Source organism: Punica granatum, chromosome 4 (genome assembly GCF_007655135.1).
Source record: "Punica granatum isolate Tunisia-2019 chromosome 4, ASM765513v2, whole genome shotgun sequence".
NCBI classification, from domain to species: Eukaryota; Viridiplantae; Streptophyta; class Magnoliopsida; order Myrtales; family Lythraceae; genus Punica; species Punica granatum.
The window spans coordinates 13,967,064-13,982,367 of NC_045130.1; the positions used below are offsets into that span (position 1 = coordinate 13,967,064).

Here is a 15,304-nt window from a genome sequence, read left to right on the forward strand (position 1 = left end):
CGTGCATGGGTTACATTTTTCTTTCCATAACGAAAGTTTATTTGATAGGGAACTGTTATCTTTTACATATATGTTTTGTGCTCGAGAAAAGGAGGAATCGAGTTTTAAAATGAGGCTTTCTTTCTCTAGTCCCTTCCCATACATAGTGTTGATTAGAAAAATACACGAGTGATTAATTACTATCAATTAATAAAAAAATAGAATTAAAACTTGTACTCTTCAGAAAATAATAATTAATCATAACTAATCTTCTAACAAAGTTTTAAGATGTTTTTATTATGTTCAGTGTGCAAATTGAGCGCATATTATTAGAGCTACACACACGGACATATATATGTATATATATATTTATCTTTTGTTGTGTGCAGATCACGTGTAATATATATACTAAGAACATTTGTATTCAGATATTAACATCGCTCAAGGATTACAAAAACATAAAAAACCAAGCATAGCAAAAATTACAAGATCATACATATATATTCAATATGATTTATGTGTTTGTTAAAATAATTGGCCATTTTATGATCCATCGATCTGCATATATAATATCTATAGATAATGGAGAAGAGATTATACATATATACTGCAAATTGCAATTTCTAAAATTTTATATGTGTATACGTCTGCATAATTTTCGTGGCCGGCTACTGCTCAAATATGTAATTATACATTAGCTTAGTGGTCTGGCAGTATCATGATTGTCAAGCCTATAGAGCACTACTATAATATATTCACCTTCCAATAATTCGTAAGTAAAAATTATTATCAATTAGCCCACTTATCTGCCTCGATCAGTAGAATTGGCCACGAGGATTTTAGTCATACAATCAGTTTGTATATATACGAATTCCATTTGGATTTGTGTTGCATTTAAACAGGTACGTACCATTTGGTTTGAACAGAAACATGCATGCTCATCGCAATATATATGGAGGTCTTTCAATTCAAGCAATCAATTGCTGCGATATTTTAGCAGTGACGCCCGAATGGTTAAATGTCTAATTAATCTGCAAGGATAGCATTAGAGTAACCGCGAAAACCGCATTTCACAACAAGACCTAGCCAGGGGCATGGATCAATATCTTGTACTGATTGGAAGACATAAGGCACAACTTATGTAATTGCTGAAATTATTATAGATCCAATTTATATGGTCCACCAAAGTTAAGATATCAATATGTTGGCTAGGAAGCTAAAGTTCGAGCATTTTTATGAGTATATATGTAATAAATGGAGCATTTACTATATCGATACTTTTATATCAAATTATCACCATTGCCAGAGGGCATTGATGCCAATTCACTTTGCTTTTTTATTAGATTTCCATTTGGGCTTATACGGACTTGGGTCCATATCCACTTAAAAGTTCAAGTTTATAAATGGTGGTACCCAAGCCATATATTAATCCATGGATTTTCCTTTTCTTTTCCGATGTGGGATTTATCCCATTTTACTCCTCAACACCCGCCCTCACGTGCAATGTGTGGTCTATTTCTGCCTACACGTTATCACGTGCCCTTAAATACCCGTCCTCAACAATTGACCTCGAGCCGGGCTCATCTTCCTTGCTCGGGTGAGGGGGCACACTAACACGAGGCACACTCTTGGCTGCACTCGGACATACTGGGCCCGACGTGGTGTGAGTCCATGCGCATACGCGCCTAGGCATGCGGAAGCATAACCCGTTCTGATACCATATTAAATTTTCATTGGGCTTATACGGACCTTGGCCCATTTCCACTTAAAAGCTCGAGCTTTTAAATGGTGGTACCCAAGCCATATATTAACCCATGAATTTTCCTTTTCTTTTCCGATGTGGGATTTATCCCATTTTACTCCTCAACACCCGCCCTCACGTGCAATGTGTGGTCTATTTCTGCCTACACGTTATCACGTGCCCTTAAATACCCATCCTCAACAATTGACCTCGAGCCGGGCTCATCTTCCGTGCTCGGGCGAGGGGGGACACTAACACGAGGCGCACTCTTGGCTGCACTCGGACATACTGGGTCTGGCGTGGTGTGAGTCCATGCGCATACGCGCGTAGGCATGCGGAAGCATAACCCGCTCTGATACCATATTAGATTTCCATTTGGGCTTATACGGACTTGGGCTCATATTCACTTAAAAGCTCAGGCTTATATTAAAAGGGGAAAAATGCGTAGAGGAAGAAGCAATTAAAAAAGAAGAAGAGAAGATAAAATAAGACGAAGGACCAGAAAAGGAATGGATCTCAATCATCACACTGTAGTCTGCAACTATAAGAACTTCTATTTATATTAAGCACAGTGGGGAATTCGTTAACATTACCCAGAATGGCATCATGTGCAATCAACATGATCCTTTGTTATATTCGATCCCGACTTCCATTCTTTCTTAGTATCTCAATCCATAAACATAGAATAAGCTCTCATAAATAGTTCATTCGTCGATAGTTCGTGTACAAAATGCACGCAAACACAGACAAAGGGTTCTACATTGTTCAATAGGCTTCATTGCTTTTTTAATAGTTTATTTACACACTCACACCCTTAATTGAGCAAATATTATTATGAGTTATTACCATGTATGTATGTAATTCGCGCACAAAGAGATGCCTTCCTCCGGTATGAGCTCAGGGGACTTCTACCTACCTAAATACCGAAATGCGTACATTTAAATTTTTTGAATCGAGATCAATACAATATGCTTTACATAAGACTTCGTACGTTGAACATGAACTACTACCGGTGGTACCATCCATATCCCAGTACGATATGATAATCTGCCGTCATAAACGAAAATGTTCATTTGATATCATCAAGGGTTGATTCATACAGTTTAGTACTCATTCCCCTTAAATAAGGTATCAAATTCGAGTTTTGTTCATAATATTTTTGTCTCTTACTAGAAGTCTAACAATTCTTATTTTTTTTCTTTTCTTTTGAGCATGTCTCTAGATTTGGTATTCAGAAGTCCAGTTCGAACTAGATGAATAAAAATCATTAGACTTTTGGATATTATGGCTAGTTCGGACTAGATTAATAAGAATCGTTAGACTTCTGGATACCAAGGCTAGAGACATGCTCAAAAGAAAAGAAAAAAAAGAAAGTTCATATGGTTTTGGAGAAATTCCTCTTCACTCTCAAAGTTTTATAGAATTTATAAACGAACAAGAAATTCTTTCGTGTGTTTTTTTTTTTTTTTGGAAACTCATCCCCGCCACTGTCTCTCTCTCATCCTGTGGAGATCCGCCTCTGCACTCACCAGTGCACGCAGCCACCGCCACAGCCGCCTCCCTCCCTTCACTCCCTGCGTTGCGTTTCTCTAGGGTTTTAGGTTAGGCCAAATCGGTACTGAGTGGGAAGTTCTTGAAGCCCATCATCAAGGTCTATGCCCCTCCAAGTCCTGCGGCAGGCAGGCAGCCGAGCAGCGAAATCTGGAGAGGCAGGGAGAAGCTCAGAGAGAGAGAGAGAGTGCTGGAATGAAAGTGGCTGAGATGGTTGGTCTGAAGCAGATAGCGGAGGAGGCGGAGGGAGGCGGACACCGGCAAACTGGAATTTGTCTAGATAGAACTATCGATCCGTACCGTAACCGGGATGGAGTTTCTTGTCGGGGTCGGGGTGAGATGGGAGTAAGAATTCATTCCCGCCCTCCAGCTTCAGTAGCAGCATTCATTCCGAAAATGCCTTCCTTACCTTCTGCCGACGACCAAATCCGATTCATTCCTCTATCTGAAGTGATCCTCCTTCGTCTTCTTCACGGACGAGCAAGGAAGCGAATTTCTCCTTCCTTGTCTGATTACCTTACTTACGGTGGCTGAATTGCCGTTGATTCTTCTCTATAAGTGCTCTTCGTGCAACCGTTAATAATCTATCGAGCTTCTCTACTTCCCTGGTAGTAGCTGATCGATCTTCTTATCTTATTGATGTCAGTGCTGCAAGATTGTTAGTGATGGTGTTCTGTTTATGCTCTAGAGACGAATTTCAGTGCCTTTCGTGTATGTTTGCTTGATAAGTCTTTCGAAATCCTGTGCTTAACTCCAAAGCTCGAGTCTTTTGTTCTTCTTTGACAAACTACTGTGCAAAGGTTTTATTTTCGAAGCTAAATTCCCGATATAAGGCCTAGGAGACTGGTAAAAGTCGGAACTTTATCTAATTAGATTAGATGTGAGATTTGTTCATGCTCGGTATTGATGTTGAGGACATTTTGTATGACTCGCGATTATATCTATGTCTTGCAGTTGAAGTGAATTGGTTTTTACATGATGGCTGGGATTGCAATAGATGATGATTGGGGGCTCACTTCCTCTTATGCTGGTGTTCGGACGCTGGTTCTAGTGGGCAGGACAGGTAATGGTAAAAGTGCCACAGGGAACACTATTCTTGGGAGGAGGGCTTTCAAGTCGAGGGCTAGCTCGTCGGGGGTGACAAGCACCTGCCAGTTGCAGCAAACTGTCCTGCCTGATGGCCAGATTGTCAATGTAATTGACACTCCCGGTAATGATCTTTTAACAAACTTCTGCAGAATGAGATATTTCATGCATATTGAGAGGTTCTTAGCTAGGACATGTTTTGTAATTGCAGGGCTTTTCGATAGTTCTGCTGGAATCGGCGATGTTGGAAAAGAAATTGTCAGGTGTATCGATCTGGCCAAGGAAGGGATCCATGCTGTGGTTTTGGTCTTTTCTGTTAGGACCCGCTTTTCGGAGGAGGAAGAAGCTGCCTTCCATGCCCTGAGGACTTTGTTTGGAAACAAGATAGTCAACTACATGATTGCTGTGTTCACTGGTGGGGATGAACTTGAAGATAATGATGAAACTCTGGAAGATTACTTGGGTCGTGAGTGCCCACAGCCTTTGAAGGTGACCTCTACCTCTTTATGCAGTTAGATATTCATAGATCATTTAAAGTAAGTTGCAAACTCTGAGTAATTACAACAGGTGGTTTGATTGATATGCCACCTAGGGGATTCCAATTCCTAAATATAGATTTATCAGATTGCTTTATCTCTGATGACGCTGCTAAGCACAATCCAGTTTCAAGTCTCAACGTTGGCTAGAGAGATCAACTTGTTTTTAAATTTTAAGTATTTTGTAGTCTACTTTCAGAAATTTTGTTGAACTAAACTCGGTTTACTTCCAGTAAGATTGCCCAAGATTGAGTTTAGTAAAAGCTTTTGAGCTGCCTTTGTAAGATACAATGCAATAAAAATTACCAAGACGACATTGACCATGAGTATCTTCTACTATTGCTGCTGCACACTGATATCTTGTAAAATATTTATTGAAGGATGTTCTTGCTCTCTGCGGGAACCGGCACGTTCTTTTCGATAATAAGACGAAGGATCAGGACAAGAAAATAGCCCAAGTTCGGGAGCTATTTTCCCTTGTCGATGCAGTGATAAGCCAGAATGGCGGAAAACCTTTTTCAGATGAGATATTTGCCGAAATGAGGGTAAGTAGAGCATGTAAAACTTAAAGCAAGTAAAATAAATGCTATTGCACTAACAATTTCCAAACTATGAGTGTTTGTTTGGCAGAAAGGAGCAAAGAAGCTCCAGGAGCAACAGGAAGCGGTTGGCTCTCTCAGAGGTTACAACCAAGGACAGATACTGAAGTTTAAGGAAGAGATCCAAAAATCTTATGATGAGCAGCTGAAGCGAATTTCTGAGATGGTATATTTTAGCGTACAGTTGTATTTCTGATCAACGGATTGATTTTTTCCCCCCTTTTTCTGGCTTTGTATTTCTGTGTCGTCATTGAAAAATTTAATGTTCACCGCAATGGCATTTCTGACAATTATATTCCAATATAAAATATGTTTTTGCGGAGTCTTTTAATCTTTTTTCCGGTAATTATGGATTTGTCTAAGATGCGTACTTATGTTTCGAAGGCTGTGATTATCTGCCATATCTCTCATCTGCTATTTAAGAGGAACATTTCTGGACTTGTTGGACTGAACTGTTTGGTGTGATTGCTTACTCTTTAGATTGAAACCAAGCTGAGAGTGGAGGTCAAGAGGCTCGAGCAGAAGTTGGCAGAGGAGCAGGCCGCTCGTGTGAGGACTGAAGAGCAAGCACAGTTGGCTCAGGCGAAGTCAAATGACGAGATTCATGATCTCAGGGAGAGGCTGCATAGAGCCGAGAGGGTCCGTCGGCTGCCCATACCGCTGCCCATACCGCTGCCCTTACCGCTGCCCCCACCATGCCCCATTCTATAATATGCAAGACCGGGATATCCTGGAGAATGTTTCGGTCTCGAAGATTTCGATATCCACTTGTGTTGTGATAGTAACCTATGGAATACTCTTGTGATTGCTCGTGTCATGTAAATGGATTTATGGCTTGCATTATTTGCGTATCATTTTAAGTTCACTAATGGTGCTTCCGTTATTCACTATCTACCCCAAAGATCTGTATGTCAGATGAGACTATCTCTGCTTTAGTGCTCTGTAAATGATCGTAACAGGTCTAGTACGAAATTGATGTACATGTACTTAAAATGCGATCCTTTGTTATAATCGAACCTGACTTCCATTCTTTCTCAGAATCAATCCATAAACATAGAATAATCTCTCGTATGTATAGTTCATTCATCAGTAGTACATACAAAATGCACACAAACACAGAGCCTTACATATTGTCCAATTAGTCCGATGGCCGTACTAATTCAGGAGTTGCAGGATGTTTATAGGCTTCGTTGCAGCTTTAATTACACACTCAAACACCACGCTAACCCTTCATTGAAGGCAGCTTTTATAACCATACGTACTTCGCACACAGGGGATGCCTTTATCTAGAATCAGCTCGGGGGACTTCTACCTGCATAAACATGAAGGCAGGTACATTTAACTCCAAGGAGTTTTGTGAGACCGGTCAACCGAACATGCACATATATATATACATATAACCTATACAAATACATGCTTATGTATATTACATGTAAGTTATACACCATAAATTTTTGTGGCTGGAAAAAATAAAATAAAATAAAAAGAGGGGTAGCAAGGGGCCCCACGTGTACTTCATTCTCTCCCTCAGTAATCCACCGCCATTGACCTTTTCTTTTCAATTTCTTGCTGTGTTCTCTACTGAAATAGTTGAAGGAAAAACAGAGCAGAACAGTGGGAGAGAGAGAGAGAGAGCTAAGGTGCAAAGTTAGAGGAGAATTGAGGGAAACGAAGTAAGGAGAGTCGGGATTTGGGAAACAAACCGCTGAAACTTGCAATTGCGTAGATAAACAACATGGTTTGGTATGTTCAAGCTGAAATAGTTGTGTTGGTTGTGTTTGTTTGTCTTATTTCTATTTGTTCTTTGGATTATCTTGCATGTGGGTAATATAGATTGTTTTATGTTGAATTTCACCTAAGCAACTAGAGGAGTTTAAGTTCCTACAATCATCTATGCCTTCTTGAAAGTATAATTATATATATATATATATATATATAGATATGCAGGCGTATATATAAACATATATATGCATATATCTTGTTCTTTGAGCCAATTGCAAATTAGAGGTTGGTAAAATAATTCCCAATAATGCCAATTCATTTTCTGACTGGGGAAGTGTTCTTGAATAGAAATTTTCCGTAGGATTAACTGAGGTTGCTTACTGTGAAGTTCAAGGGAAGTGTTGGAAGTGGAAATTTGTTTTGAGTAGTAAGTTGAATAAGTTGGATTGATAATTCGATATAGTATTTTAGGAGCTGAGTTTTGTCAAGGCAATTGGCTTGCCTTTATTGTGGTGCTGGAGTGTTTTATAGTTATTTTAATAAGCTAAAAATGTGGAGTTGTGTTCATGAGATGATAAGAACACTTGTCATTTGCTTAGAGTTGGTTGTATGAGTTCACTAAGGCAACAAATTGAAGAAGTTAGATGTTTTTCTTGATGGTTAATTGGGTATGGAGGCCAACTTTATTGGGTTGCTGCTTAGCTGCTTATTAACAATTGAATATCGAGCCTCTTCGAATTTACTAATTCAAAATAATTATGAGATAGTAACATGTTTTAATGAGGAATTGAGGAGTAAGGAGAACTGAGCAATGATTGATGGATAATAACGAGTAGAGAGTGGGATGAACCTGTGTATGGAAGTAATTTTAGCTTTAATAAAAATGGAGAAACAATTAAACGGACTAGCATGTAATGTCATTATTATGCATATTATCTTATTCTTATGTGGGTGCTTGTGATTAATAGGAACAAGAGAGTTGAATTGATGTATATTTATGCTTTTATTTGGTATATTATCTAACATTTGTGCTTGAATATGAATAGGGGCTGAGGAGACCGAGATTATACAACCAAACAGCTCGACTCATTGAGTTATCGTTTTGAGGGGTCTTAGTGAGTACTTTCTTCCATCGTAAAATGATAGTAAATATTTATATGTGTTGTTATAGAAGTGGAGGTGACTAAATGATTGAGGAATATAGTTGATATATGTGTTGAGTATGCTAGTATTATTGTGTGATTATAGCCATGAGGCCGCTGGACCCGGCGGAATAGCAAAAGGGGCACGAACGGCCGCTGGACCCGGCGGAATAGCAAAAGGGGCACGAACAACCGCTGGACCCGGCGGAATAGAAAAAGGGGCCCCCTTATGAGATATGATGATGAAGATAGGCTTATAATTTACTTGAGATTTGTTTGTTGAGTTAGTTGTATGAACGTATTAGGTTGGTATTAGACTCAATATTGTGATAGAGTATATAGATACATATATATATATATATATATATTTGATTGACTGTGAATTATGAATGTATTAATTCATTTTACTTTGAAATATCGTATTCACTGAGATGCAGCTCACCCCTGCATATATTTTTCCAGATGAGCTAGGAGCTAGACTAACCGCACAAGATATCTTTTTGAACAACGGGGATTAGCGCAAAGGATCTTTTGCAGTAGAGCCACTCCTAGTATAAGTAGTAAGTTCTTGTAGAATGTTATAGTTATGTTACGATCTGAAACTTTTGTTTAGCTGGGCTAGTGATATGGCTATGAAAAAGTACTCCCTTGAGAGTTATATACATATCAGAACCTGCTGAATTGGTTATATGCCTTTGTATAGATTGCTGAATTGGTTAAATGTTTTGGGAGGTGGAAAGCATGTTATAAATGAATGGTTTATGTAATAATGGATATCGAGAAAACATTGGAGAAACTTTGCTGAAATTTTGGGTCGTGACAAGTTTGGCTTAGTGGTAAGAAAGAGCTTAAATATCCACCCGATCCCAAGATTCAAAACCCCTTGGAGCCACCGGAGCACCTTTGCCGTGATTACCCGTTTTGTGCGCCGCCGGGGGTTCACAGAGCCTCAGGGATTAGTAGGGCAAAGCCCGGACATCCCGAGTTAGCAAAAATAATAAATAAATAAAAATGAAGGCACGTACATTTTATTCTTGAACCAAGAACGGTACATGCTCTCATAACATCTTGTACATTAAACCTAAAGTACTATCAGCACTACCATGTCGTAGTACAATTCGATGATCCACCAGCGTACATTTGATGACACTTCTTATAATAAATACGCTGGTGGATCATAATATTTTTTTATGACACTTACTTATTAAAAGTACGATGATCCACCAGCAACTGAGCATTTAAAACGCCAGACGAGACGCTACAATTTCCATAAAGTATCTAGACTAGTATGCATAGAATTATTGATTCATACCCGAGATGGAGTTTCTTATCGGGATGAGAGTAGGAATTTCCACCCTCCAACATATTGGGAGGGAAGAAATTGCAGGAAGCCAACACCTGAATCGCATTCATCTCCTGGCCCATAACCATATTCACGTGTTCCATCCTCTCTATCTCAGCTATCTGTTTGTCCATGGTGATTCAAGAAAAGTCTGATTAGAAAATCCAAAATATGTAGAAAAACAAATTACGGTGTATGCATGGTATCATTAAGCGAATTTCATATATGCATATATAGAGTATAGTAGAAATCTCATATGTGTATATAAAGATATTATGGAGAACATATTGCAGCTACGCACACGAATACGAGTTTTTACATACCTTGGTGCAAAGGTACACAGTTTCATTTTCCATCTCAATCTCCTGTGAAACAAATTATGAACTGATGAACAAGCTCTTGCTATAATGGAGATGGTGATGGAGCGTTTGCAAGATTAAGATACACAAAGAGAGAAGAAAGAGACATTGGATATATATATATAATACACACACACACACATATATATATGCTTAATCATACATATATATATGATTACGTACCTTTTTCTGCGAGTACTCAATCTCAGCAAGCAGCATTTCATGCTGTTCGACATGGATGAAAACAAATCAGGAGTTGTCCAAGTAAGAGTAAAAATAGATGAACTACTAAAAGTAAAATTAAAAACAGGAATATCTATCGAAATTATGATGTTGTGAAAACTATATAGTAAATAATTACATTAGGGGATTGCACTAAAAAAAAAAGATCATATAAGGGTTGCCTTCTTGGACCTAATTCTGGTGATTCCGCGCTCGAGCCTGTTCTCGAGCTGCTTCAGTTCCTTCACGGAAAGGGCACTCAAAGAATCTCCCATCAAATGCCTGCCATGCATAATATGCACTATATAATCAGCACAAAGCCGGGTCACATAATGTTTTATGATACCTTATTGGCGTACAATATTTCTGTTTGTAGAACTTCATTCTTTGTAAGTAGTGCATACATAGTATAGTTCTACTGTGATATTGTTTGCCGAATTTGTCGATTTCAAGGAAAGTGGAAAAATCTTTGGGAAAGTAATTTATCTGTTACAGCATCTGTATCTGCTGCCTCAGCTTGGCTGATTCTTGTTGATAATACTGCATATATACAAAAAGATAAATTAGAGATATGTCATATATTGTGCATGGAAGGAACTGCACAAAATATATAAATCAGTTACTTATAGGAAAAAATGTGCAAATCTAGAGAAGGAAAGACGAAATCTGCTGCTTTTTTTCGATCTTTTGTAATAACTAGATCAGACAACGGCCACACGTAAATATTACCTGAGCATTGATCTCTGTAACAGAAGTCGTGTTCCAACTGTCTGAGCTAGCCTTCTTATACCTCTCTATAGTTGTCTTGATGCTGCTAACCGATATATAATAACTTGTAAAGCTTAATAATTTTCGATGATGTGATGCACGGGGTAAGTAAATATCTACTGGGTTACGTAATTACTGAACGTGGCAAAGATGTAGATAATGTACGCCAGCAGAGGAAAAATACGATAACTAAAAAGGGCGAGTGACATATTACTCACAACTAGAAGGTTGTAAGATGATGATGATAATTCGATCAATTAACCATCGCGTCAATATTAATAAAGCAACGATATGATCCATTACGTAATTAACTATCATTTGGAACCGATAATCCATAAAGGGATGTTTGTCCATGGTATCCGAATACTTCTAGCTAGACTCTAGCCAATCAGCTTTCGTGGAGTTAAAGGACATGAAAAAGTAATTCTGAGAAGAGAATAAACGTCGATTTTGTGCATGAAGGCTTTAAGAAGCGTAGAATTTCCTGGAAAAATTATATCCTCTCTCTCTCTTGTTCAATCAATCTATCTTGTTTTAGTGGGAACTTTCCGATGGATACCAGGTACTAAGAAGTGAAATGCTTGTAATAATGAGAAGACATGGAGATTGGATGTCCCCCTACTCGGCTATATACCCACTATCAAGTCAAGATAAATAAAGAGAAAAGGCAAAGTCTTTTCCAAAACTTTTCTCAACGTATATCACATTTCTTTGCAAGAATTTATGTCATAAAGCAAAAATTAGATCGTGTCTAGACTAGAAAGAAAAAGAAAGGAGAACAGGACAGAAAGGAAATAATAGAATACAACCCCAAGTACTTATAAGGGGAAAAAAATCCAATTATGAGGAGATTCTTTGAAATACATGAGGTACATATTTTCAGTGAGATTATAGGTATTCTCAATTTATTGGTTGATACTCATCTTATTTAAGCATTGTTCGACCCTAACCACAAGGCGCTTCTTGTGAGTTTTTATAATGTATATTACTATTTGACAGATGAAGTAAAATAGATTCTATCTTTTTTTTCGGTTCCAAGGAGATTTATATGATATCTTTAATTTCCAAGTTATATGAGCATTCGATACGTCAATGGCTCTATCAATCATTCACCCCATGGGATTATTTGAAGTGACAATGAAACTCCAAACTCAGAATGTGTACATACGTATGTATATGTGCATGTATCTGCATGTAGGAAGCTCGGGAGAGACTGACATAAAATGAAAATGGTCGAGTATAACTCTTATGCTATCAGATGTTGGCAATACTTGATTAAATGTATTTTGTATGTTCTAGAATTGCACATTCCAAAACAAGTACAATACAATGTCCTTATCTTTTGGTCGATTGAAAAATTGAGACAAAATAACTTCATACTCTTACATATAAACTCACGCTGTAATCCATTGAAAATAATTATCGTGCATGGGTTACATTTTTCTTTCCATAACGAAAGTTTATTTGATAGGGAACTGTTATCTTTTACATATATGTTTTGTGCTCGAGAAAAGGAGGAATCGAGTTTTAAAATGAGGCTTTCTTTCTCTAGTCCCTTCCCATACATAGTGTTGATTAGAAAAATACACGAGTGATTAATTACTATCAATTAATAAAAAAATAGAATTAAAACTTGTACTCTTCAGAAAATAATAATTAATCATAACTAATCTTCTAACAAAGTTTTAAGATGTTTTTATTATGTTCAGTGTGCAAATTGAGCGCATATTATTAGAGCTACACACACGGACATATATATGTATATATATATTTATCTTTTGTTGTGTGCAGATCACGTGTAATATATATACTAAGAACATTTGTATTCAGATATTAACATCGCTCAAGGATTACAAAAACATAAAAAACCAAGCATAGCAAAAATTACAAGATCATACATATATATTCAATATGATTTATGTGTTTGTTAAAATAATTGGCCATTTTATGATCCATCGATCTGCATATATAATATCTATAGATAATGGAGAAGAGATTATACATATATACTGCAAATTGCAATTTCTAAAATTTTATATGTGTATACGTCTGCATAATTTTCGTGGCCGGCTACTGCTCAAATATGTAATTATACATTAGCTTAGTGGTCTGGCAGTATCATGATTGTCAAGCCTATAGAGCACTACTATAATATATTCACCTTCCAATAATTCGTAAGTAAAAATTATTATCAATTAGCCCACTTATCTGCCTCGATCAGTAGAATTGGCCACGAGGATTTTAGTCATACAATCAGTTTGTATATATACGAATTCCATTTGGATTTGTGTTGCATTTAAACAGGTACGTACCATTTGGTTTGAACAGAAACATGCATGCTCATCGCAATATATATGGAGGTCTTTCAATTCAAGCAATCAATTGCTGCGATATTTTAGCAGTGACGCCCGAATGGTTAAATGTCTAATTAATCTGCAAGGATAGCATTAGAGTAACCGCGAAAACCGCATTTCACAACAAGACCTAGCCAGGGGCATGGATCAATATCTTGTACTGATCGGAAGACATAAGGCACAACTTATGTAATTGCTGAAATTATTATAGATCCAATTTATATGGTCCACCAAAGTTAAGATATCAATATGTTGGCTAGGAAGCTAAAGTTCGAGCATTTTTATGAGTATATATGTAATAAATGGAGCATTTACTATATCGATACTTTTATATCAAATTATCACCATTGCCAGAGGGCATTGATGCCAATTCACTTTGCTTTTTTATTAGATTTCCATTTGGGCTTATACGGACTTGGGTCCATATCCACTTAAAAGTTCAAGTTTATAAATGGTGGTACCCAAGCCATATATTAATCCATGGATTTTCCTTTTCTTTTCCGATGTGGGATTTATCCCATTTTACTCCTCAACACCCGCCCTCACGTGCAATGTGTGGTCTATTTCTGCCTACACGTTATCACGTGCCCTTAAATACCCGTCCTCAACAATTGACCTCGAGCCGGGCTCATCTTCCGTGCTCGGGTGAGGGGGCACACTAACACGAGGCACACTCTTGGCTGCACTCGGACATACTGGGCCGAACGTGGTGTGAGTCCATGCGCATACGCGCCTAGGCATGCGGAAGCATAACCCGTTCTGATACCATATTAAATTTTCATTGGGCTTATACGGACCTTGGCCCATTTCCACTTAAAAGCTCGAGCTTTTAAATGGTGGTACCCAAGCCATATATTAACCCATGAATTTTCCTTTTCTTTTCCGATGTGGGATTTATCCCATTTTACTCCTCAACACCCGCCCTCACGTGCAATGTGTGGTCTATTTCTGCCTACACGTTATCACGTGCCCTTAAATACCCATCCTCAACAATTGACCTCGAGCCGGGCTCATCTTCCGTGCTCGGGCGAGGGGGGACACTAACACGAGGCGCACTCTTGGCTGCACTCGGACATACTGGGTCTGGCGTGGTGTGAGTCCATGCGCATACGCGCGTAGGCATGCGGAAGCATAACCCGCTCTGATACCATATTAGATTTCCATTTGGGCTTATACGGACTTGGGCTCATATTCACTTAAAAGCTCAGGCTTATATTAAAGGGGAAAAATGCGTAGAGGAAGAAGCAATTAAAAAAGAAGAAGAGAAGATAAAATAAGACGAAGGACCAGAAAAGGAATGGATCTCAATCATCACACTGTAGTCTGCAACTATAAGAACTTCTATTTATATTAAGCACAGTGGGGAATTCGTTAACATTACCCAGAATGGCATCATGTGCAATCAACATGATCCTTTGTTATATTCGATCCCGACTTCCATTCTTTCTTAGTATCTCAATCCATAAACATAGAATAAGCTCTCATAAATAGTTCATTCGTCGATAGTTCGTGTCCAAAATGCACACAAACACAGACAAAGGGTTCTACATTGTTCAATAGGCTTCATTGCTTCTTTAATAGTTTATTTACACACTCACACCCTTAATTGAGCAAATATTATTATGAGTTATTACCATGTATGTATGTAATTCGCGCACAAAGAGATGCCTTCCTCTGGTATGAGCTCAGGGGACTTCTACCTGCCTAAATACCGAAATGCGTACATTTAATTTTTTTGAATCGAGATCAATACAATATGCTTTACATAACAACTCGTACGTTGAACATGAACTACTACCGGTGATACCATCCATATCCCAGTACGATATGATAATCTGTCGTCATAAACGAAAATGTTCATTTGATATCATCAAGGGTTGATTCATACAGTTTAGTACTCATT

General features: G+C 38.0%; 2 protein-coding genes across 5 annotated transcripts; one reads left to right on the forward strand and one right to left on the reverse strand.

Moving 5' to 3' along the window:
* The first annotated feature begins 3,202 nt into the window (after positions 1–3,202).
* LOC116202675 (immune-associated nucleotide-binding protein 9-like) lies at positions 3,203–6,375 on the forward strand. 4 transcript variants are annotated; one of them, XM_031534280.1, is made up of 6 exons: positions 3,203–3,777; positions 4,226–4,481; positions 4,569–4,846; positions 5,274–5,438; positions 5,524–5,658; positions 5,973–6,375. In XM_031534280.1, the coding sequence occupies exons 2-6, from the start codon at positions 4,247–4,249 to the stop codon at positions 6,201–6,203; spliced, it is 1,044 nt and encodes a 347-aa protein (XP_031390140.1). In that variant the 5' UTR covers positions 3,203–3,777; positions 4,226–4,246; the 3' UTR covers positions 6,204–6,375. The 4 variants fall into 4 exon arrangements, with proteins under 4 accessions (XP_031390140.1, XP_031390138.1, XP_031390141.1 ...); XM_031534278.1 differs by having other exon boundaries at positions 3,204–3,879; XM_031534281.1 differs by lacking the exon at positions 3,203–3,777 and adding an exon at positions 3,885–3,982.
* Positions 6,376–9,629: 3,254 nt separating this feature from the next.
* LOC116204139 (agamous-like MADS-box protein AGL11) lies at positions 9,630–15,246 on the reverse strand. Its single transcript, XM_031536217.1, has 7 exons — positions 15,209–15,246; positions 11,009–11,090; positions 10,773–10,819; positions 10,462–10,561; positions 10,241–10,282; positions 10,022–10,063; positions 9,630–9,820 (listed from the first exon to the last, which is right to left on the reverse strand). Exons 1-7 carry the CDS (start codon positions 15,244–15,246, stop codon positions 9,635–9,637), a joined length of 537 nt encoding a protein of 178 aa, XP_031392077.1. The 3' UTR covers positions 9,630–9,634.
* Positions 15,247–15,304: the final 58 nt, after the last annotated feature.